At 43.2% G+C, this 25,331-nt stretch overlaps 1 protein-coding gene across 1 annotated transcript in view; it reads left to right on the top strand.

The window, feature by feature from the left end:
- HIP1 (huntingtin interacting protein 1) overlaps positions 1-25,331 on the top strand; it is a 260,017-nt gene that overhangs the window by 65,062 nt on the left and 169,624 nt on the right. Inside the window, exon 2 of the mRNA XM_082244525.1 lies at positions 14,419-14,482. Coding sequence (XP_082100651.1) covers positions 14,419-14,482 — 64 coding nt within the window. The remainder of the gene's footprint in view (positions 1-14,418; positions 14,483-25,331) is intronic.

Below are 25,331 nucleotides of genomic sequence, written 5' to 3'. Positions count from 1 at the left end.
TTTTAGGATGGCTTTAATATAAACCCTACCCCGAAAAAAAGTCCTATAATCCACTCTATTACAGTATTATATAATGTACAATGTGTGTGTTCCTGTAATACTATTGTGCCAAATGCCTTCGTTAGAGCACCGATCGGCGCTCAGCCGACCTCCCGCTGCTCTCCTCCTCTTCTCCCGGCTGTCAGCGGGGGATCTCGGCACCTCCCTCTGCAGTGCTCGAAGCCGGAAAGAGAGCTCCGGCGGGTCACGTAAGGGCCCAGTGGCGCTGTTACAAAGGTATTTGGCACAATAAAATTACAGAAACACACACATTGTACATTATATAATACTGTAATAGAGTGGATTATAGGATTTTACAACCACTTTAACTCGGTTCACACTGGGGATTCCATACAGGCAGGGAGGGAGAGGTAGAGAGAAGACTGGAAGTGGCAAATACACATTACATGATAAGACCTACCCCGAAAAAAAGTACTACAGTGTCTTTTGTTGCCAAAATTATTATAAGACTTGGTCTTATTTTCAGGGAATCATGGTATGGGGCTGTTTAATGTGTATAGAGTAATTCTACCCAAACTTTAAAGATCGGTCAGAGATAATTACTTTTGCTACAATGTCAATAAAAACACAAAGTTTGAAGCAAACACAGCTTTTTTTTTATCATCCATTGGGGAAACTTCAATAAGTAAGGTCACCTTAATGTGGAACTAAACCTATCAATTTCCCAAAACAGTTAGATCGAAGGTATGCCTTGAATGTAATTGTCACAGGTACTTGTGCTCTCGAATGAGCTGTCAAGCCATCAAATGGTTGGTGTCATAACTGATCACATGTCCAGCACCATTGCAACTGCAGATCAAACAGGGGCCAAGATAACAGCTTCTTTGGCTATAAAAGATAGGAGGGTTTAGTTCCACTTTAAAATTCTTAGGAATAAAATGCTAATGGCAAACAAAATATTCTACCTATTTAAGTTATTATTGCACTGTTTACTCTTATATAGTTTTTATAGTGACTCACATTTTTACATGCTTGCTTTTTTCTATTCATATTAGATATTTACATTTTCAGATTAGCCACTACAACACGTTGTGTTACCTTACAGCTGTTGAGATAAGTATCAGCTATACAGGTAGTGCATTGTTTTTAATAAGCGATCCAAATTATCTCACAAAATTAATAAAGGATATTTAAAAAGTTTTTTTTTGTTAGTTTGTTACAAATGTTGAAAAGATTTGAGGTTGGATACTATACTGCCACAGCCACTCTACAGAGCTATAGCTGGGTCTTCTTGTGATTGCATTGAGCGCACAGGGGGAGATTAAAGCAGGAGATTATACATGGTTAAATGGCCTGTACCCTGCTAATCACATTGTGAGGCTTTATTCTGAAGATGCCTTTTTTTCAGTGAAATGCACAGAGATAAATGCTCCAGCCTTTCACAAATAAAGAATATTACATTTAGGAGGAAGGGCATAGCTTAACTTTTAGTAGTTGCCTGTCCAGGCCCCACTTCAGGAAGGGCTTTATTTTCACAAGGGGGAGGCCACAAATTTACTGTAGAGGTTGGGTATATCAGAATTGATTTTTCAGAAGGTCCCAGGCATCAACTCAGATTTTCAGATGTACGAATTTGAGCACACTGAGTTTTGAGGCTCCTTGGCTCCTCTGAAACCTCTCTAAGGCTAGGTTCACACATGTCTGGTGCGAATGTCCCCTCAGTTTTCATTGCGTATTTCCAAAGCAGCTGTTTAGAGGTTCAGCTGCAACTTAGATGCGGTTCAGATATCAATTTTTTGAGAGGGCGGCCACCAGTGTCTGTTGCTGGTTCCCCGCTGACAGCTGAATGGAGGGAAAACTATTGCCAGCAATAAAAAATTGTGTAAAAAAGAGCATGGGGGTTCCCCCTCAATCCATATCAGGCTCTTTCAGGTCTGGTATAGATTTTAAGGGGAACCCTACACCAAACTTTACAATACAATAACATAGGGTCACCCCAAAATCCATGAAGAGAGAGAGAGAGAGATGAGGGTGCTCCGTGGGGGTGGATGGCCGATCCTGAGTAGCGGTGGGGGGGGGGCACTTCAGGCAGCACTTATGAGAGGAGAAGCAACTCTGAAAGATCATGAAAAAGAGAGAAAGGCACCTCTAAGTGCAATAATAAAAGGTTTATTATGGAGCACAAGGGGTTAAAAACTTACAGGATCATGGTTAAAAGAAGGCATATCATAGAAAAGTCCTCATGCAAGTCGCTTGTACTTCGTCTTATCTGCGGGGGAGAGTGGGGAGAGCTGTTCAGCTGCTTTTAGATTTCCAGAAGATGTGCAGAAGCAAAGAGGTGATGAGGCGGCCCGTGTTCCGGAACCACGCTGGAACGCACGCAGCCGATGTGGCATCAGATGAGGGTAGTGGGCGGAAACGCATTTCAGAGCATGCGCGGTTCCTTCATCAGACCTACGCCCATATTCACTAGCTGAAGTTATAAGAAGTGAGTGGGAGGAGAAAGGGAGGAAAAATGGGAGGAGTAAACATCAAGTAATTAATTGTCTGTGGAGTGGAGTGGAGATTGTGTTGCCGGGGACACAAGTGCAGCCTGTTGTGGTCATACACACGTAGATTGTATCGTGCAATTTTAATTGTAATAAAAGTTAGAAAAAAAATTATTTCTAATAAAATAAAATGGAATAATAATAGTAACAAGGGAATGTACATGATACAATGACCTAAGGTGGGAAATAAAGCAATTATAGAATGATAGACAATTATCATAGAGAATAATTTTCTTAAAGGGTTATGTCAAGAGTAATAGGTTACAACCAGTAATGATAGAGGATGGTGTGTGCTATTCTCTTGAGGTCCATGTGAATGTCATAATGGAAGAAAAAAAAAAAAAGGGGGTCCATAAATTGAGATAATAGTGATGGCATGTCCCAGAAGCATGTTTTATGCTCTATAGGGTAATGGATAGTAGGAAGTTGAAAATGGTAATACTGTTGTATTTGTACTTGTACTTGTTCTGTTAGAACCACTGTAGGAACATTTGGGAGTCCGATTGTGTGTAACGGTAGACATGGTTGGGTGTATGCAATGTCACTAGCAACTGTGTGAATTCTACCTTGTCTATATGGAGGGTCAATTATCTGGATGGCAGATGCAGCGGTGTTTCCTTTGAGAGGCAGAGGTGATATTAGTAAAAGGTTTAGTTTATGCATGATGTCATATAGTGTAATGTAACAGTTCTATAATATAGTATTATTTCTAAATATTCATTGACCCCTCCTGGTGAGAGCACGTCTAGGGCATATATCCAGTATGTTTCCCTTTGGCAGAGACGCTGGAATCTCTCTACTTCGGGGAAACTGGCAGGGTTGGATTTGATGACTCACACTTTTAGGCCGTAGGTGGATTTCTGGTGGTATTCCGCAAAATAACAGGGGAGGCTGTGGTCATCTCTGCCACCCTCATTGAACCAACGGTGCTCCCCACAAAGCTTGCGTAGGGTGTGTATAATTCTGCCTATGTAATGGAGGCCACAGGGGCAAGACAAAAAATAGACTACATATTCTGTGGAGCGGGTGTAGAACTCTTGGATTTTGTATACAGCACATCATCTGGATTACCTTTCCAAGGATTTACTGTACTCATACTGCTCAGAATAAGGATCCACCCCTCCCCCACTGTGCATTCCCCATCCCCCTATACGTGTCTTTTTTTTTTTTTACCATGGAACTCCTGAAAGAAGTAGAAACACTGAAATACTCAGTAGTGGACAACATGTACACCGCAGTGTTTACACCTATAAACAAGTTCATACACCCTAGGTACAATGACCTATGCACACTTTTCAAAACATTTGAACGTGTATGCACCTCCACTAATACCCAATGGTGGGACAAGTTCTTTCTCAAAAAATATCATTGTGCACACATCTCACCCCGAGGTCTATGAATATTAAAAGACTGCTCCTTCTTAGACACACTACATGAGAAAGAATGGTCTTCCATTGCAGAATTTTGTACCCACAAGTGTATCAAAATCATTATTGACCAAAGATCGATCAAATATGATACCCTAGTACACCAAGTACAAATCCTCTTAGGAAATCCTAAGCCTCACCAATCGACTCCCAGATAGATGGCTCACTACCCTAAAGAAAAACACCAAATATCAAGAAGACTTACTCATCAAAACCAAATTGGGTACATTTAAACGAGATCTAAACGATTATTACAACAATAGGATTTTCTTTTTGAAACACAACAACCAGAAAATGCCCTCAATTCTGGACATTGATTCCTCAGTAATAACCACCTTCCCGCCCCCACGCCAATCCATGCCAACATAACCATTACCCACCAAGAACATAACGAATAAAGGGAACCATCCACCGACAGTATTAGCCAACAACCGCACTAACCACAATAAAAGCCCCTATAAACAAACAGAATAACCCTTCCACTACAAACAGCAGCTCAAATCCCGATCTCAGGAACATACAAATTATTCATGTCACACCCCCACCACCCATCCCCAGCCAGAGAACTATGTTTCCCCAGGCTACTATGCACCATGAACCAGGAACCCACAACAGGGACACACCTGACAATCATACCCTTCCACTCCCCATACAACCTATGGGCCTTGGGAATGACCTCCCCACACCTAACAATCCACCCTCCACAGATGAACAACTACCTGCGGTCTCTTTTTTAGGGCCCAGCCTCCTCTCCACCAGACCGTCAAAAAGAAAACACACCGAAGAAGATGCAGGGGAGAAAGAGGTAAATCCAAATCCAAGCCCACACACCAGAAAGCCCAGTTTACAGTAAAAACCTTTAACCTATCATCTCGCACACTCACTCTATACGAAACCACCCTACTTACACGGGGACTTACTTTTGCACCTACCATACAGCCAAGCGCCTTCCAGCTGTTTAAAGACTAGAACAAATTAATCTGTAATTTAACAGTAAAACGTTTTTATAACATACAAGCCACCATAAAAGGACCCTCCCCGAGATGAAACTATCACCTCCCTCTTCCGCCCACAGTCTCATTATAGATGAAAAAATTGCCCTAGAGATGCGAGATGAACTTTACCAAGAAGGAAACAGACCTTCCCCAAATCCTGAGGATCCCGAACTAGACACACTTCTGTACAACAAACATCTCAGTGAAATACACTACCTTTTGTCGCCCATCCAACTTCTATACCACACAATCAAAAGGACCATGCCTAGAAACTTTCTACAGCATGGTCTATTTGGAGTTACTACAAATGTGCAAAAAAGAACAACACCCCTACAAGAGCCACAACCTCACACATCAAGAAAGATCAGCCTTAAACTCTCTCAAAGCAAACAAAAATATAATCATAAAACCAGCTTACAAAGGCGGTAGCATCATATTTCAAGACAAAAATGACTACATTAAGGGGGCCATGAGACTGCTGAGAGACAAACATAGATATGCAAGACTACCCAATGACCCACTACCGGGCTTCACCATGGAAGCCTCTGTTTTGATGAACCAGGCCCTCAGAAACCACGTTATCAATAAAAATGAAGCATCCTTCTTAGTCAAGAAATACCACCATACACCAAATTTCTACATTTTACCCAAAGTACACAAATGTACTACCAATCCCCCAGGCAGATCCATAGTAGGCTCTATGAATAGCATCACAAGCGGCTTTTCCCAGTACGTAGACTGCAACCCTTTGTATTAAACCTACAATCTTACATCGAAAAGGGAACACATCTGCTAGAGCTACTAAACCCCCTACCAATGGGAACCTACCTATTCCTGGCTTTCTTTAGATGTCCAGTCACTGTATACATCCATCCCCCACAACGTCGGCATGCAGGCCGTACAAAACTTCCTGATAGGAGACCCATCTATCCACCCAAATCCGTTTCATTCTAGATGCCACACTGTTCTGCCTAATGCACAACTATTTTCTGTTCAAAGAGAGCTTCTATCTCCAAACCTACGGCATGGCCATGGGGACAAATTTTGCTCCCTCTTATGCTAATCTGACCATGGGCTTCTGGGAGACACAATACATATGGACTAGCATCATCTTTTATGGTCACTACATCGATGATATTATAATTATTTGGGATGGAGACATTAACCATATAGAAAACTTTGCCTCTCACTGCAACAATAACAACATGGGCCTAGCCTTTCATTCTGTACATGACAGCACACACCTAGCATTCCTGGACCTTAACTTTTACCACGATAATGGCCAAATCTATGCCAAAAACTATAGAAAACTTACCGCGGGTAACTCCTTTTTACACTAGAACAGCTGTCACCACCCTCGTTGGCTGAATAGCATTCTGGAAAAGCCAATTTTGCTGCCTCAGACACAACTGCACCAAACAAACCGACTACCAAAACCAGACCAAAACCCTCAAACAAACATTTCTGGAAAAAGGATACCCACCCCCGCTTATTGAAAAGCAAATGCTACATTCATTAATTCCGACACCCCAACCAACAGAAATTACAACACATCGAACGTTATCCGGTTCACCAACCAGTTCCATAACAAATTTAAAAAATATGGAACATATAGTGCAAAAGTGCTGGTCTATACTCCTGCTGGACCCTCGTCACTTAAATTATTTTCCATCATTGGGATGTATCAGTGCCCAAAACCTTTCTGCCTCACATGCAGTTTTGTCCATCATGGACAAAAAAAACTGATAGAGAAAGGGAAGGTATACAAAATCCAAGAGTTCTACACCCGCTCCACAGAATATGTAGCCTCCATTATGTATGGCAGAACTATACACAGCCTACACAAGGGTTTTGGGGAGCACCGTCGGTTCAATGAGGGCGGCAAAGATGACCACAGCGTTCCCTGTCATTTTGCGGAATAGCACCAGAAATCCACCAACGGCCTAAAAGTGTGGGTCATCGAATCCAACCCTGCCAGTTTCCCCGAAGTAGAGAGATTCCAGCGTCTCTGCCAAAGGGAAGCATATTGGATATATGCCCTAGACGTGCTCTCACCAGGAGGGATCAACCAAGATTTAGAAATAAATACTATATTATAGAACTGTTACACTACTATAATATAATTATGACTTCATGCACAAACTAAACCCTTTACTTATATCACCTCTGCCTCTTACAGGAAACGCCGCTGCATCTGCCATCCAGATAATTGACCTACCATATAGACAAGGTAGAATTCATACAGTTGCCAGGGACATTGCATACACCAAACCATGTCTACCATTAAAACTGCATGACACGATCTTTTTTTGAAAAATTCTTTTTATTGTTTTATAACAAGAAAAAAAATACAGACAGTGACAAACACCAGTCCCTAACATGGCGGGACGGCACAACAACCCTACCCAACCCTCCCCCCCACCCTCCCAACCCTGGCAGCTTACCTATAGAACCGAGTAAAACATAGGGGGGGCCGGGGGCGGCCGGGACAGCAGAACCCGTCCAGACCGCCCCCCCCAGGCCCAGGGGTACAGGACAAAAAATATATATGACAACTGGATCAGAACACAAAGTTACAGGTCAAAAATAGCAGAGGTTTCCTGACTGAAAGAAAAGAACCAGTGAGAGTGCGGGCCCAAATAAACCATAAGATACAGACACTTCCCATTCACAAGTAGCCCGCCGTCTCAGTGGATTCCACCCATGCCTTCCACACCTTCTCGAACTTTCGGAGACAACCACGGGACTCGTAAGTGGCCTTATACAAAGGTAAAACAGCGTTCACCAGCCCCTTCCAGAAGGGTATCGAAGGGGGTGACACTTTTCTCCAGTGTAGTAGGATGGCCTTCTTGGCATAAAACAGTAGTATAATCAACAGCGTCCTATGAGCCACCGAGGGGACCACCTCCTCCACCAGGCCCAGGAGACAGACGCTCTGGGTCAGCGGAACCGGAGTCATAAGCACCCTTCCAAGGCAGGAGACGACCTCCGACCAGTAGCGCTGAACCAGAGCACAGTCCCAAAATACATGTCGGGCATCCGCTGGGGCAGCCGAACATCGCCAACACTCAGCGGACACCGACGGAAAGATCCTGGCCAGGCGGGCAGGCGTATAATACACTCTGTGGAGAAATTTAAATTGGATGAACTTATCTCTAGCCGCCACCAGGTGTTTAAAGGGATCTGTCCACAGGTCATCCCAGTCGTCCCCCTGCAAGTCAGGAATATCTTCCGTCCAGCGCTGCTTGCAGCGCACAATCCCCGGAGGGGTGAGGCGGAACAGTTCCTTGTAGACAGTAGACAGTGTTTTACTATGCATGACACGATCTTCGTGTGTATGACCACAACAGGCTGCACTCGTAGCGTGTCCCGGACAACACAAGCTCCACTCCACAGTCAATTTATTACTAGGCATTTACTCCTCCCCTTTTTCCTCCCTTTCTCCTCCCACTCACCCCTTAAAAGCTCATCTAGTGAATATCAGTGTAGGTCTGACAAAGTAGCTGCGCATGCTCCGAAACACGTTACCGCCCACTGCCCTTATTTGACACCACATAGGCTGCGTGCATTCCAGCGTGGTTCCAGAAACGGGCCGCCTCATCGCCTCCTTACTTCTGCACATCTTCTGGGAATCTGACAGCTGCTGGACAGCTCTCCCCACTCTCCCCCGCAGATAAGATGAAGGACAAGCGACTTGCATGAGGACTTTTCTATGATATGCCTTCTTTTAACCACAATCCTCTAAGTGTTTTTAACCCCTTGCACTCCATAAACCTTTTAATAATTCACTTAGAGACACCTTTCCCTCTTTCCCCCCAAAATACATACCATACCTTTATCCGAGCATGCAGTACCCCTAATAGTCACCAAAAAGTGTCAAATAGAAATAAAAACACAGAACAATGTTCTCTGATGTAGATCTCTTACACTGCCCACCGCCACCACCACCAACCCAAAAAAGAAAGAAAAAAAAACAAAAAACCTCCGCTCGTGCCCAAAGGCTCCTGCCATCTGCCTGCTCCTCCTTCTTACATTTCATACCTAGTGGCACTGCCCCCTTGTGACGTCCCCGAGCCAGTATGCACTGATCAATTTGGGTGGGACCACATGGAGTTTAAAAAAAAATTGGTGTGGTGTTACCCCTAAAATCCGTACCAGACTCAAAAGGGCCTAGTATGGATTGGGGGGAACCCCCACACTGTTTTTTTTTTTTTCCAGATCAAATTTGTGTTCAAAACTGACAAGATGTGTTCCCATAGAAGGCAATGAGCCTTGAATTTGCATCTGAGCCACCCCGCAGTGCTCAAAAAATGGTATAGGACTCTTCCACTGCCCCTTCACTGCATATATGTGGACCGACTCCATAGAAAGCCTGTGTGATTCACTTGTCATGCAATTCAGATGCGGTTCAAAATGCATCCAATTTACATATATGTGAACGGAGCCTGACGTTATGTACAAACACATCTGGAATGGGTTAATCTTGTTAGCATTAGTGCCAGTATTGGCACTAGGAGACCACAATAACCTTCATTTTCATATCTTTAAGGATAACTGGACAAAAGCCTTGATACTTGACTCAAGGATGGAATGTTTTGCCAAAATCTAGAAGCCAGTCAGTTTATTCTAGGAAATGTACACATCAGTAGTTTTGGTGTTTAGTCTGGTTAGACTGCATGTATCATTACAGTTTAGCATAAAGGGATTTACAAATAAGTTATGGTATACTTTTACTATTATCTGTATATGTTACTTCTGTTCTTTCCTGTTTGGAAAAATTATTATTCTGGCTAGGCTTCTAATTTCACACAAACGTTTCTTATTCTGTGTAATTGATAAAAATGCCTATGCTATATGTCATGTTCAGTAGCTACAAAAATAGCCTTGCCATAAACAGTGACGTCAACGCTGGCTCGGCTATTCATATAACCAAAGCCTGCGAACCTAGAAGGAAGACCGGGTGAAGATGGAAGCGCCTTTGGCTGTGACAGCGTGCTGCTGGAGGGCTTAGTTTTCAGGTAAGTCTGTCATAATGTGCTAGTATGCAATGTATATTAGCACATTATAACTTAAACTGAGCCCTCTTTCAATCCAGCTCTGTGCCCCCTGCAGCTCTTCTCTCCCCCTCACTTCCTGGTCTCACTGGCTTTGCTGAGGCCTGTGATGATGTCACTCCGGCGGATGTGCAGTAGCACCGTCGTCTGGAGTCAATGAGAATACCTCCTAAACAGAATAAGTTTAGGAGACTTTCCCTGTACCTACAGATTTGACTTATAAACTGACCTGTAGGTACAATTTTTACTGAGAGTTTACTACAGTGTTTGTTCATTTTTTTTAACTGTCAAAAACGGGGAAAATGTAAAAAAATCTTTATTTTACTTGCAAATTACTTTAAATGCTGTGTACCAGAAACATAATTTTTGTGTGATTTTAACCACTTGCCGACCAGCCGGTGGCGGCAGGTAGCCAGGTTCCCGCGAATCGCCGTACCTGTACGGCGGTCTGCGGGAGCGATCCTTAGCAGCAATGTACTTTAATTTTGTATCAAACACATACCTGCCAACTGTCCCGTTTTTCCCGGGACAGTCCCGGCAAATAGGAGCCTGTCCCGGGTAATTTACATTGTCCCTGTTAATCAGGGACAATGTAAATCATTTAAAAAAATGACACAGTGTCGCTCTCACCCCAGCTAGGTGTTGTAGTTCTGGCAGCAGGTTGTCTCTCTCTCTGTGCCCGCTCACTCTTGCCATCTTTCGCAACTTTATTGTGTCACCGGAGGCAGGGTGTCAGCTTGGTGCACTTTCCAAAATCCGCCAGCAGGGGGAGGCAGAGCACCTTCCGACAAGCTGGAGGGCTCACACTCCATTAATTACTACTATTAATAATGTTTTTTTATAGATATAATTTTTACACCTGTTAATTGATACATATATATAGTTTTCTAGCTCTAGATAAATGTGTGTACATATCCGTGTATGTGTATGCATATATATATATATATATATATATATATATATATATATTGCTCAAAAAAATTAAAACAGACCTCAATCCTCAATGGGAAGAATCTCATGCTGGATATCTATACTGGTATGGACTTGGTATGTGTTAGGATAATATGGACTGGGTAATGTGTTAGGATCTATACTGGTATGGACTATACTGGTATGGACTCTTTAATGTGTTAGGATGGTATGGACTGGGTAATGAGTTAGGATCTATACTGGTGTGAACTGGGTAATGTGTTAGGATCTATACTGGTATGGACTGGGTAATGTGTTAGGATGATATGGACTGGGTAATGTGTTAGGATCTATACTGGTATGGACTGGGTAATGTGTTAGGATCTATACTGGTATGGACTGGGTAATGTGTTAGGATCTATACTGGTATGGACTGGGTAATGTGTTAGGATCTATACTGGTATGGACTGGGTAATGTGTTAGGATCTATACTGGTATGGACTGGGTAATGTGTAGGATGGTATGGACTGGGTAATGTGTTAGGATCTATACTGGTATGGACTGGGTAATGTGTAGGATGGTATGGACTGGGTAATGTGTTAGAATCTAAACTGGTATGGACTGGGTAATGTGTTAGGATCTATACTGGTATGGACTGGGTAATGTGTGAGGATGGTATGGACTGGGTAATGTGTTAGGATCTATACTGGTATGGACTGGGTAATGTGTTAGGAAGGAAAGGATGCCACGTTGTTTTATGTAAATGAAAATGATCACCCTACAGAGGGCTGAATTCAAAGACAGGTGAATAAAGTGTGAAATGTGCACAGGTGTGACCATACAAAAAATGTAATATGTAAATATAAATAAAGTGTTAGGTGTAAATAAGTACAATAAAACCTAATTATACCAGATAGTATAATCATACTTATTTACACCTTGCATTTTATTTATATTTCCATATTACATTTTTTGTATGGTCATACCTGAGCACATTTCACACTTTAGAATTGCAGGGAATTGTGATGAGAATTTTAACTTTAGGCAGAAGTAGTGCAGCTGAATGGGAGAATTATTCCAACTCTACTACTTTGGCCTCAAGTTTTCAATTCCCTTTTCAATTTCCTGTAATTCTCTCTTTATGAAGTAGACCCTATAATCTGATAAGTAGGCGGAGATTAATTATGCAGATTGGGCGGAGCTTCAGGGAAGTGGGTGTGGTAAGTAATCGATAGCTGCGCTGCAAAGTGTCCCTGGAAATTTTTTTCAAATGTTGGCAACTATGCAAACACTGTTATACTTAAAAAAAATATCATGGATAGTCAAATCAGCAAACTCCCTGTTGTTTCCATGTGTGCCTGTCTTTCCTGTTGCAAGGGAAGTGAGATTCTGCTTTGGTGCACATTGTGGCTAACAGGACAGTTTAGGGTCACACCCTCTTAGTAATGGGCTTGTATCCGATATTTCTCAATATACAGTATGGCAGCAGGGTGCCTGTGACACATTTTCTGAGGAAAGTAAAGTCTATTAACTCAGAGAAAAACATTTCCCCATTTTGTAGAATATTTTAGGAGTTGTACTTTAGGAAATGGTAACAAATGTGTAGATTATATAGAAAGCAGGAATGAAAAAAGCAGTATGAAAGTTGAGGTATGAAATGTATGAAAGTTGGCAGTCTGTTATGAAGGTATAAAGTTTAATAACATTTATCAAGCTTAAGGCCCGTCATTGAACACAAGCACAAAAACACTTATAAACACTTAAAATAGTTATATAGAAAAGCTATTTATTTCAGTAGTCTGTTCCCCCCATCCGGAGATGTCAACTACTGGGCACGGCATAATGTGTTTGGCTGACATGCCTAGTTATTCAGTTTTCCTTCTGGAAAATAAACTGCATAAAAACAGGAAATCGGCAAACAGAATAGTTTCTATTTACCTCAGTGTATGTCAGACTTAGCTTTGCAGTGATTCCCCCAACTTACTCTCCCATCCATTCCTACTGGAAGCTCAAGGAGCGGCCATATTACCTTCCTCGGTCTAAAACTGTGTAATACAATAGTAGCTGCACCAGAGCGGAAAATCAAGATAACCAGCAATAGGATCTCCTAGACTTCAGAGAATGCCCCAGCCAGTTAACAAGCCATACACTCTTCAATTTCCCCCATTCAGCTCCACTGACTGAATTAGAAAATTCAGTGGACTCCTTCATCTACACCAACCAGTGTGAATGGAAGTAATCTTCCCTACCAGCGATTGTACTCTGAGTCATCTGATTGGATGCAGTCACTGTACGGCTGACAATTTTCCATCTGGCTTCTTTGATTTTTCAGTCAAAAGTTTGTCAAACTAGGTGGTGTCTACTAGGGGTGAGCTGAAGTGAGTTTTGATCCTTGGTTGAACCAACCTGAGCTATCCCAACAGGAAGCTGTCACTGTACTCAGCCAATCATAAGAAGCTGAAGCATTCCCATCCCTGCACAAATACATACATCTTGAAGGCAATACCTTGATTTCTTATGATTTGCCCAGTATAGGTGACAGCTTTCTGGTGGGCTGACACTGATGAGCAGGATCTGAATAGGCCTCAGCTCATCCCTAGAGCTTACAGGGCCACCCGTGGATTATCATTAGTGTCCATCAGATTTTAAGAGATATATTTGGATGTAATGTATTCTTTAAGGGGTTGTGAGAGTTTGAATGCAACATTTTTACCTGCAAAATGACTTTCAGTTTAATTCAAAGAGTGAATACAGTGGTTTAAATGCCTAACCTCCTTGTCATGAATGTTCCTGAAGTGAACTGATAGAGCTCTGAATACAGAATGCACAGGCTTCATGTTATCTGATTCTAAGCAGCTCACAGATGTCTTCTGGAAATCTTTTCTCTTAAGCCAGGAATACATAGATCGATATTCAGCCGGTTTAGTAGGGACCCCCCAAAGTTTTATCCATTTATTGGCATCCTAGTCTTACAGAAGTTGATCCACTGATCGGTGTTTGTATAACCAGCCTGTTGTTTTTTTTCCCGATCGATCAGTGTCGCAGTTGGAAAAAGTTAGAAATTCCTAACTGTATTCTTGGGATAACAGGTAGCCATCTGTAGCAAAATATTGCTCCTCGCTATTCCAACCTCATTTTAATTATCCTACATTTCTTCAAGCTCACAAATATTTTCATATTCACCCAAAACCATGTTGTAATATATGTTTTGTAGTCCGCTAAGGGCAGTCTACCTTAGTTTAATGCTTTACGTGGCTATGAAGATTTCTCAAATGTTTGTGATGTATGTAATACACATCCATTCAGTTGGCTCAGAGAGAATTTGGGCCAGGGATGGTATTCCAGCTGTCGCTTTAAAATCCCTTATAATTCTCTCTGAGGTCGTGGAGAAGCAGCTGCATTGCTGAATATTGCCTTTACTGGTTTATTCTCAGTCTATTGTGTGTAGGCCGTCTCTCAAACGCTCTTCTGTTTCTTTTTGCAGACTGTGAGTATAAACAAAGCTATCAACACTCAAGAAGCCGCTGTGAAAGAAAAACATGCAAGAAATATCCTTTGAAAAGAAAGAAGCAGGGAATGCACAAGGCTGTGACACAAGGTGTTCTGGCAGCGCACGTGGGAGGAAGGGACCACAATTGCTTCTAAATGAGCCCTTACAACAAAAAGTGTAGCATTGTGACACCTCTATAGGTTTAAGGTGGGGGCGGAAAGGGAATGCCAAATGGTGGAGCACATCAGGTTTTTTTTTTTTTTTTTGTCCCTCAGGGCAGATCTGGCAGCCTGTCAGGCTATTCTTAGAATAGAATAGAATTCATATTTTACTTATTCATAAAACACACTACTTTGAAAGAACAGAGTAGAAGGCTGATCATGACTTAGCAGCCGGAGACGCAACTTTAATGATGTATTAGACATGGTTCTGTTGGCCATGATCATTTATCTTATTTTTAAATTTCTGTTCTTAAAATTGTTTTTTCTATGCAACTGTTTCTGTAAAAAGCAGAAATAAGTTATTTAAAATATATCTAAAGCATTTTTTTTTAGTTTTGGAAGAAGTGTGGGGGGGGGGGGGGGGAGGTTAGCACCCCTCTCAGCTTTTGGTTAATGTCTGTGTCTCTACCAGGTAGATTTACACTCTCTATTGATCCTGGTGACCACTGGCATCGCAAGCGAAGAAATAAAAATAAAAATAGTGGTCAATGGAAGGTGAGGTTAAAATCCTGCAGGAGGAACACATTCCAATGGGAACTGTCTGGGAGGGGGTTTATCTCACTTTGGAGTGTTTTTTCTCACTTCCCACCCTAAACTGATAGGTTTGCATAAGAACCAATGGTTTCACTTACCCGCAACATTCATATAACTTTTAGTTGTAGGATTTTCCTGCTGTATTTTGTGCCTGTGCTTCCTCCCAGGATATCATCATAAAGATGTCACTCTTTCAGCCAACTACTCATTTATTTATTATATACTATAGAGAATCCATTGGGGGGAGCAACAACATTTGACTCAGGCAGTTGGAAAAACATAGGGATTCTGTTAGGAATATCCATAACAATTTTAGTGGTTGGTTGAGTGCTCTAGTCACCCTTAAACAATGTCACTCACTATAGAATTGAAAACAAAACCAGATGGTATGATCACAGGTTCCCTTAATACTGCTTTGTGTCTGCTGGCAACAATAAAGTCTAGTGTACCAGATTGCTGCCATCACAACCATTGGCCATAAATCTCTGCTTCTTCTGCTAGCCTAGAATCCTGGAGTTACTTTGTTCCCTGTAAGTATCGGTCAACCTAACTCAAGGCTGAGCATTAATGAGAACTCTATATGATTACTTATTGATACACAAATCTGTTATGAGATTCTATTTGTTTGCGACCCTTGTGCATCTGGTAGTTCCCAACCAATCTACCTTTGTTTCTGATGCTTCTTGGATTTTTAAATACATGGTCACAGTGTACAGACTTCAGTTGTGGCATGATTCATTGTTTCTTTTGATGGCGAAGATCAATGCAATCCTTCAATATTGCTGATGTAAAAGTTCATTTAAAATTATGCAAGTAGTTTAATAGTGTTAATCTGTATATTAGATGGGGATCACTATCAATAGCGTGTAATAGAGTTAAAAGTTTGTTGCTGCTGATGCTGTCATTACTAGTGGACTCAGCAGACAAAGATGATTAATTTACTTGTTTTGGAAAACACTCACTCGGTTGTGTTTCCTGTCCAGCTTTCATTTCCACATTTCCTTGTGTCATTTCTCTGATTCGGATATGGTAATCTGAGGTCTTCCTGGAGGAAGCTGCAAAGGCTTAATTCCTCCTGCGTTGTATGTAGGTTTGTTTGACACTGCTAACTGCCAACTGTGACTGTAGCCTTTCATTGAATTGTCTCCAATAGGTGTAATCTCTGGGATACATTCTTGGTTTTCAGTTTGTAACCAAAAGAGTACCATATTGAAATAATTATTTAAATTCATATACGTACTTTGCCTATGAACCATAGCTTCTATTTTTCATCCTGACATTGAGCGTCGGTGCTTTTTTAAAAAAAAAAATTATTGCTAGTTACCATTTGCTAAGCGATGTAAATGTCCATGTACAGTGGGTACAGAAAGTATTCAGACCCCCTTAAATTTTTCACTCTTTGTTATATTGCAGCCATTTGCTACAATCATTTAAGTTCATTCTTCTTCCTCATGAATGTACACATAGCACCCCATACTGACAGAAAAACACAGAATTGTTGACATTGTTGCAGATTTATTAAAAAAGAAAAACTGAAATATCACATGGTCCTAAGTATTCAGACCCTTTGCTCAGTATTTAGTAGAAGCCCCCTTTTGATCTAATACAGCCAGGAGTCTTTTTGGGAAAGATGCAACAAGTCTTTCACACCTGGATTTGGGGATCCTCTGCCTTTCCTCCTTGCAGATCCTCTCCAGTTCTGTCAGGTTGGATGGTAAACGTTGGTTTACAGCCAATGGGCCATTCAAGAACAGTCACGGAGTTGTTGTGAAGCCACTCCTTCGTTATTTTAGCTGTGTGCTTAGGGTCATTGTCTTGTTGGAAGGTAAACCTTCGGCCCAGTCTGAGGTCCAGAGCACTCTGGAGAAGGTTTTTGTCCAGGATATCCCTGTACTTGGCCGCATTCATCTTTCCCTCGATTGCAACCAGTCGTCCTGTCCCTGCAGCTGAAAAACATCCCCACAGCATGATGCTGCCACCACCATGCTTCACTGTTGGGACTGTATTGGACAGGTGATGAGCAGTGCCTGGTTTTCTCCACACATACCGCTTAGAATTAAGGCCAAAAAGTTCTATTTTGGTCTCATCAGACCAGAGAATCTTATTTCTCATCATCTTGGAGTCCTTCAGGTGTTTTTTTTAGCAAACTCCATGCGGGCTTTCATGTGTCTTACACTGAGGAGAGGCTTCCGTCGGGCCACTCTGCCATAAAGCCCCGACTGGTGGAGGGCTGCAGTGATGGTTGACTTTCTACAACTTTCTCCCATCTCCTGACTGCATCTCTAGAGCTCAGCCACAGTGATCTTTGGGTTCTTCTTTACCTCTCTCACCAAGGCTCTTCTCCCCCGATAGCTCAGTTTGGCCGGACGGCCAGCTCTAGGAAGGGTTCTGGTCGTCCCAAACATCTTCCATTGGAGGATTATGGAGGCCACTGTGCTCTTAGGAACCTTAAGTGCAGCAGACATCTTTTTGTAACCTTGGCCAGATCTGTGCCTTGCCACAATTCTGTCTCTGAGCTCTTCAGGCAGTTCCTTTGACCTCATTATTCTCATTTGCTCTGCCATGCATTGTGATCTGGAAGGTCTTATATAGACAGGCGTGTGGCTTTCCTAATCAAGTCCAATCAGTATAATCAAACACAGCTGGACTCAAATGAAGGTGTAGAACCATCTCAAGGATGATCAGAAGAAATGGAAAGCACCTGAGTTAAATATATGAGTGTCACAGCAAAGGGTCTGAATACTTAGGACCATGTGATATTTCAGTTTTTCTTTTTTAATAAATCTGCAACAATGTCAACAATTCTGTGTTTTTCTGTCAGTATGGGGTGCTATGTGTACATTCATGAGGAAGAAGAATGAACTTAAATGATTTTAGCAAATGGTTGCAATATAACAAAGAGTGAAAAATTTAAGGGGGTCTGAATACTTTCCGTACCCACTGTATACTTGACTATGCCTACTGTAAGCTTCTGGGTGTAAATAAAGGACAAAAAAGGAATATGTGAAAAGCAACTTGTCGGGAAGCATTTTCAGGAGCTTGCTGCATCTGAAATTGGATAAAATAAATTTCCTTAAAGAGTTATATGTAGTAGCTAAACCATTGATTTTTGAATAGAGAACGGCTAAAACCATGACAGTGCTCATCAGGACTGGTAGAAAAGGGAGTCTTCCCAGAGACTCAGGTCATTGCCTCTGTTGGTCATTTCGTAGCATCCTTCATGAAGGGAACCGAAAAGAAAATGCAGAACCTAAAAGGTAAAGCTTGGTTGAAGGTAAAGATTCAGCTGTAAACTTTAAAGCTGTCCGTGGTCTCCTTTTATCAAAAATAAGTACATTATCTAAAAATAAGAAGTATGTGTTTCCTATAGTAACTAAGGCCACATGTCAATTTTCAGATTTGTAATTCAATTGCTAAATGTGTGTCCATGCCTCTGTAAGCATTTTAAAGTTTTGCATGTTTATTCCTGGACTTGTCCTTATAATGATCAATTATTCTCCAATCTCTGTCAGGTACTACATGCAAATGTCAATGTGGCCAGGCGCTGGCTAACTTTGCATTTGTCATTATGGGACATTCTGTAACACCAGCTGCAGTGAGCCTGTTTCCCTCTAGTGCTCAGCCTGGACACTGTGTCATCAATCTCCTAAATGCAGAGCAAGCAGAGACCACAGCTGAGAGCAAAGGATCATGGCATATGTGATCTGAGGAGCCAGGATTTCAAGTCCAGGCAGCTGACGAGAGAGAATGCTGAGTGAGGACATAGCCTGGTATGGGGAGGAGTCTTTTTCTTTGAAACACAGCCTTCAGCTGAGAGCAGGGACCCAGCCACTTCGGGGGATGCGAGCAGGCATCACGGCATAGACAGCGTGGAGAGTCTTCAGCGAGTGAGCGAGCAGACGTACCATTGCCAGCTCTCTGTTTGCCAAGTGACTGTCGAGGTCACTCATGGTCACTGGTACAGTTACAGCTGAGTCCTAGCATCGCTAGGTGCATGGCCAGGCACCCTTCACTGGTTACAGATTATTCAAGTGCCTGTTTCGGGACATTCTATTACCTTGAGCCTTGATGTCATCAGGATTGTTGAGCGGGAAAAAGTGAATATCTTCTAAACCTGCACGGCTTAGGAGATATTCACACTTCATGCAGCCGGTGACGTCACCAGCACATGCGCTCTGAAGGGACAGCATACCGGGACATCCTTTTGCCTTGAGCCTTGGTATCATCAGGATTGTTGAGCAGGCGAAAGCCCACCCTGTGTACACACTACAAAGACATTGCATGCAGACACCTTTATCCTATCTCTGTACACTAAAGTGGAAGTAAACCCTTTTTTTTTTTCATCTTCTACCTACAGGTAGGCCTATAATAGGGCTTACCTGTAGGTACAGTGAATCTTGCCTAAACTTTGAAGGTTTAGGAGATATTCACACTGCATGTAGCCGGTGACATCCCTGGTGCAGACGCTCTGAAGAGACGGCATACCCGTGCCGTCCCTTCAGAGCGCCATGCCGCGGTCCATGACTCCTGTGCGCATGCATGGGAGTAACGTCAATGTGGTGCGGCCAACCAGATGGCCGAAGGATGCGAACCTGGAAGGAAGACCGGGTTAAGATGGAAGTGCCGTCAGCGGTGACAGTGCGTCACTGCAGGGCTTCGTTCTAGGTTAAGTGTTTCATAACGTGCTAGTATGCAATGCATACTAGCACAATATGCCATTTTCTTACACGGTTAAAAAAAAAAACAGTTTGCTACCGCTTTAAAGCCTTTAAAAAGGAAACACTTTGCAAACGCTATTTTCTGTTGCTGGTTGCCATTGCACAGCAATCCTTCTGGGCCCTTCTTAAACCAGCTGAAGACACATAACATCTACATCACAAGGACTCTTCCACTCTTCTCCTCTCCCCCCACTTAAAGGACTCTCTGCACAATATCTGCACACTTTAAGGGGAGCTCTACTCAGAGATTAGGTATTGTATATTTTGTAACTTCTTATTTTATAATTGTGCTACAAAGTTTGTTGGGCCCGTGGCATTAGGATTTGAAGGGAGCAGTCTTTAACATATAAGGTCATTCGCTGCCCTTTTATACCTGGAGTCATTGGTTCTTTCAGGACCTACTGGTTACTACTGTTTGACTCATAGGGATTTTCTTTGCATGGCATACCCTTTGCATGTTTACCAAGAGTAAAGACCCATACACATGGGCCAAATGCCGTGTTACAACTGCCGTTTCAATAAAAACCGGCCAACATGCAGCCCTAGATGGAGCCAGTTTTTATCAGCTTGCCTTGTTTTATGCTAACTTGACGCATACTACCTTGCTTCATAGAGCGATGTCCCTTTTTGAAGAGGGTGAAAAAAATAGCAAATATTGGCATTGCTTGTGGCGGATTAGAGGGCACCGGCTAGCGTTTCCTGTATTCGTTCCCAAGCGGGGGAGTTGTTAAGGATTCTGAGGCCATTATAAATATCTTTGTACAGTATTACTCAGGGGTATATTCTCCAATACCTGTATATTGTGACAGGAAGTCAGGAAAATCTATGGGTGTTGTCACTGACGGGAGATATATTTCTGCTTGGTTTAGACAATTCACTAATTGCTATCAGGTGTCGGCTGCAGAGGTAGGCAGGAAGGTGTACGGAAGTTGAGAACACTTTCAGCTGTTCAGAATGAGGCAATTAAGATCTCTATAACTTGTCCAAAGGGAGTCTATTGATTGCTGTCTCCTGAGGCTGTGTAAGCTGGGGAGAGCAGTCAGATGAGAGACTTCTAAAGGTGAGGTGTTGAATTTTTTTCTGTGTAAAGAAAACACAAATGGACATTTGAGTGTCTGCTGTAGAACCAGCAGGGTCTGCCCAAAGAGTAGGTTGGGAAGACTCCTTAGATAGGTTCCGGTGTGTGAGAAGGTAGACGCCCACAGTGGCCAGGATTTATTTTGTGTTTTGTTTTATTTTGATGTTTTTGCTGCATGCACTGTTTTGAAGAAATTGGACGAATAAACCATAAACTGTTGTTTTCAACCACTCCTCGGCTATCTCCCTGTCTGACGAACCCCCCCAAAAGGGGTTATCCACACCCGCTACCGAGCTAATCCCTCACTTATGGTGGAGTGCCGCGGGCAGTTAAAGTAAACCCAAAAAAAAATGGAGGAAATACTGAAACAACTGATTATATCGAATGCAGCCCAACAGCAGGCAAATGCAGCTCAACAGCAGGCAAATGCGGATTTTCAGCGGAGCTTTGCAGCTCAACAACAAGCTCACCGAGAGGCCATTGAAGGCGTGGAACAGAGACACCAGCAGCAAATGGAGGCCATTGTGAAACAGCTTCAGAGACAGCAGACCGAGGTTGGGAGTCAGGCCAGTAACATACCGACTTTTCGGGTAAACCACTTATTGCCAAAGATGACTACAGATGAGGACCCTGAGATGTTTCTGACCACGTTTGAAAGAACAGCGGAGAAAGAGAGTTGGCCTAAAGAACAGTGGGCTGGACTAGTGGCCCCCCTATTAGCTGGAGAAGCCCAAAAGGCATATTTTGACTTGGAACTTGCAGATGCAAAAAACTATGATCGATTAAAAGTGGAAATATTGGCACGTTTTGGGGTAACCTTGGATGTCCGTGCTCAGCGGGTCCACAATTGGAGTTATCAGCTGAAGAAACCACCCCGGTCGCAGATGTATGACCTCATCCATTTGGCTAAGAAATGGCTGCAGCCAGAAATTCTGTCCGGACCAGAAATTTTGGAGCGAGTAGTCATGGACAAATTTCTTAGGTCTCTTCCTAACACCCTGCAGAAATGGGTAAGCCATGGTGGTCCGGAAACCGCAGACAAATTAGTAGACCTGGTCGAAAGGTACCTAACAACTGAGAATTTGACCTCTTTTTCCAGAGATGCACAGACTTTTCACCCCAAGACCAGACCCTCCCCACCTATAAGTAAGACTGCGTCAGGGGATGGGGGTGGAGAGAGGATCCAAAGAGCAACTCGAGGTGTTAGTAGGACTACTACTAATGTTTGGCGAGAGCGACCTGGAAGACCCATCCCACAGGAGAGGACTGGAAGGTTGATTTGTTACCGTTGCCGGGAAGAGGGACATGTAGCAGCAGTTTGCCCAGCGGTTTGCCCAGTGGATGATGAACCCATGCATTGTGACTTTCTGACAGAGAGACGACAGTCCTTTTTTGCAACCACATACACTGCAGTAAAGGGGAATGAGAAACCTTTATATAGAATGTGTTTAGATGGTAAAGATGTTGTGGTATTGTTGGATTCAGGTAGCCTGGTTACCTTAGTGAGAAGTGATCTAGTGGTGAAAAAAAACGTACATCCTAGGAAAATGGCGGTAGTTTGTGTACATGGGGACACTCGAGAATATCCGGTGACTACAGTTTCCTTTGAAACCTCCCTCGGTAACTTGTGTCACCAAGTGGGTTTAGTTCCCAAACTGCCACATGACGCCATTGTGGGAAGGGATTTCCCAAAATTCTGGGAACTCTGGGATTGCCCAGATTCCCCAGTAGGTGGTTCTTCTGAGCCTGAACCATCTACTCCAGAATCCTCTAACTGTGAGGATTATCCTGAGTTTCCGTGCTCAGTCTTAGCCGGGGAAACACCAGTCCCTAGGGAGGAGCCTGCTACCTCAGAAGAGGAACAGCGGCCGTTAGGGTTGGATGACCTTAAAGTGCACCGAGAAAATTTTATCACTGAGCAATTGAGGGACCCCACATTGCTAAGAGCCCGGGAGAATGTAGTGAAGATAGATGGGGAGCTAGTTAACCCTGACGAGAGGATTGCCCTCCCTTACTTCATTATTGAGAGGGACCTCTTATATCGAGTGTCACAGAGGATAGAGGACACTGTTGAGCAACTGGTAGTGCCTAAACCGTACCGCAAGATGGTTTTGGAACTGGCCCATGGGCACATTCTTGGGGGACATTTGGGAGCAGAAAAAACCCGGGAGAGAATCACCCAGAGGTTTTATTGGCCTGGGATCACTAAGGAAGTGGAATTGTACTGCTCTTCCTGTCCAGTGTGTCAGATTAATGCACCCATGCCCCATTTCCGTAGTCCTTTGGTACCCCTGCCCATTATCGAGGTTCCTTTTGAGAGGATCGCCATGGATTTGGTTGGGCCCTTACTGAAGTCCACAAGAGGGCACCAGCACATCTTGGTGATAATGGATTATGCCACCCGTTACCCAGAAGCGATTCCTCTCCGAAATACCTCTGCTAAAACCATAGCCAAGGAGTTATTTCAAGTTGTCACCCGGGTGGGTCTACCTAAGGAAATCCTAACTGACCAGGGCACCCCGTTTATGTCCAGGGTGACAAGAGAACTTTGTAAACTCCTGAAAGTGACCCAGTTACGTACCTCAGTATATCACCCTCAAACAGATGGGTTAGTGGAGAGGTTTAATAAAACGTTAAAACAAATGTTGAGGAAGGTGGTGGATAAAGACGGAAAGAATTGGGATTATCTGCTCCCTTATCTGATGTTTGCCATAAGAGAGGTTCCCCAATCATCCACAGGGTTCTCTCCGTTTGAGTTGCTGTATGGGAGGCACCCCCGGGGCCTACTTGACATTGCCAGGGAAACATGGGAGAGTGAGAGTTCCCCTCATCGAAGTGTGATTGAGCATGTTGCCCAAATGCAAGATAGAATTGCCCAAGTGATGCCGATTGTGAAGGCACATTTAGCCCAAGCCCAGTTGGCTCAACAAAGGATTTACAATCGTGGGGCCCAGGTCCGTTCTTTTGCACCTGGTGATAGGGTGTTGGTGTTGGTCCCCACGGTCGAAAGTAAATTCCTAGCCAAATGGCAGGGGCCCTATGAAGTATTGGAGAAAATAGGGATGGTGAATTATAAAATTAGCCAACCAGGAAGACGAAAACCTGAGCAGCTCTATCACGTGAACTTGTTAAAACCATGGAAGGATAGAGAGTCCTTGGTCGCTGAGACTACCCGAGTTTCTGCTCCAGTTCACCTGGCTGTCCCTGAAGTTGGGATAGCAGAGACTCTGTCCAAACTTCAGAAACAGGAGGTTAAAGAATTTGTGCTCCGTAATAGGGAGAAGTTTTCAGACCTGCCAGGTTGGGTCTCGGGAGTTAAACATGACATTATCACCACCCCAGGGGATAAGGTCAAGTTAAAGCCTTATAGAATTCCAGAAGCCCGGCGAGATGCCATTCGCCAGGAAGTAAAAAAAATGCTTGAGTTGGGGGTGATAGAAGAGTCAAATAGTGATTGGTCCAGTCCCATTGTCTTAGTGCCCAAACCAGATGGAAGTTGGCGGTTTTGTAATGATTTTCGCCGCCTGAATAAAATCACTAAGTTTGACACCTATCCTATGCCCCGCATAGATGAACTAATTGATCGCCTAGGCACTGCCCGGTACATGACCACGTTAGACCTTACCAAGGGTTATTGGCAAATTCCTCTCTCGGGGTCGGCCAGGGAAAAAACAGCATTTGTAACTCCAGACGGATCTTTCCAATATCGGAGGATGCCTTTTGGGTTACAGAATGCTCCTGCCACATTCCAACGCACCATGGATAAGACCCTTCGGCCTCATCTAGCCTATGCTGCTGCATACCTCGATGACGTGGTCATTCACAGTGAGGATTGGGACTCACACTTACCAAAAGTTCAGGCTGTGTTGGATTCCATCTGGAAAGCTGGGTTTACAGCCAATCCAAAAAAATGTACCATTGGGCTAGAAGAGGCGAAGTATCTGGGGTATACCATTGGTAGAGGTCTAATCAAGCCCCAAATAAACAAAGTTGAAGCTATTAAGGATTGGCCACGTCCCACCAGCAAGAAACAGGTTCGTGCATTTTTGGGGATTGCAGGTTATTATCGCCGTTTTATTCCCCATTTTGCCTCACAGGCTGCTTCCCTGACCAATCTGACCAAAGGGAAGGAGTCTGTCATGATCAAATGGACTCCCGAGGCAGAAACAGCTTTTCAGGCTTTAAAACAGGCCTTATGTAGCCAGCCAGTTTTAAAGTCGCCTGATTTTTCACGAGACTTTGTGGTCCAGACAGATGCATCAAATGTGGGTTTAGGAGCTGTACTGTCCCAGATTATCAATGGGGAAGAACACCCTGTTATGTACCTCAGCCGAAAGTTGAAGGCCCATGAAGAGA

Source organism: Pelophylax lessonae, assembly GCF_965119305.1.
Source record: "Pelophylax lessonae genome assembly, chromosome: 2".
Lineage (NCBI taxonomy): Eukaryota > Metazoa > Chordata > Amphibia > Anura > Ranidae > Pelophylax > Pelophylax lessonae.
Note: the sequence above shows the minus strand (reverse complement) of the source record. Positions and strands in the feature narration are given on the sequence as shown.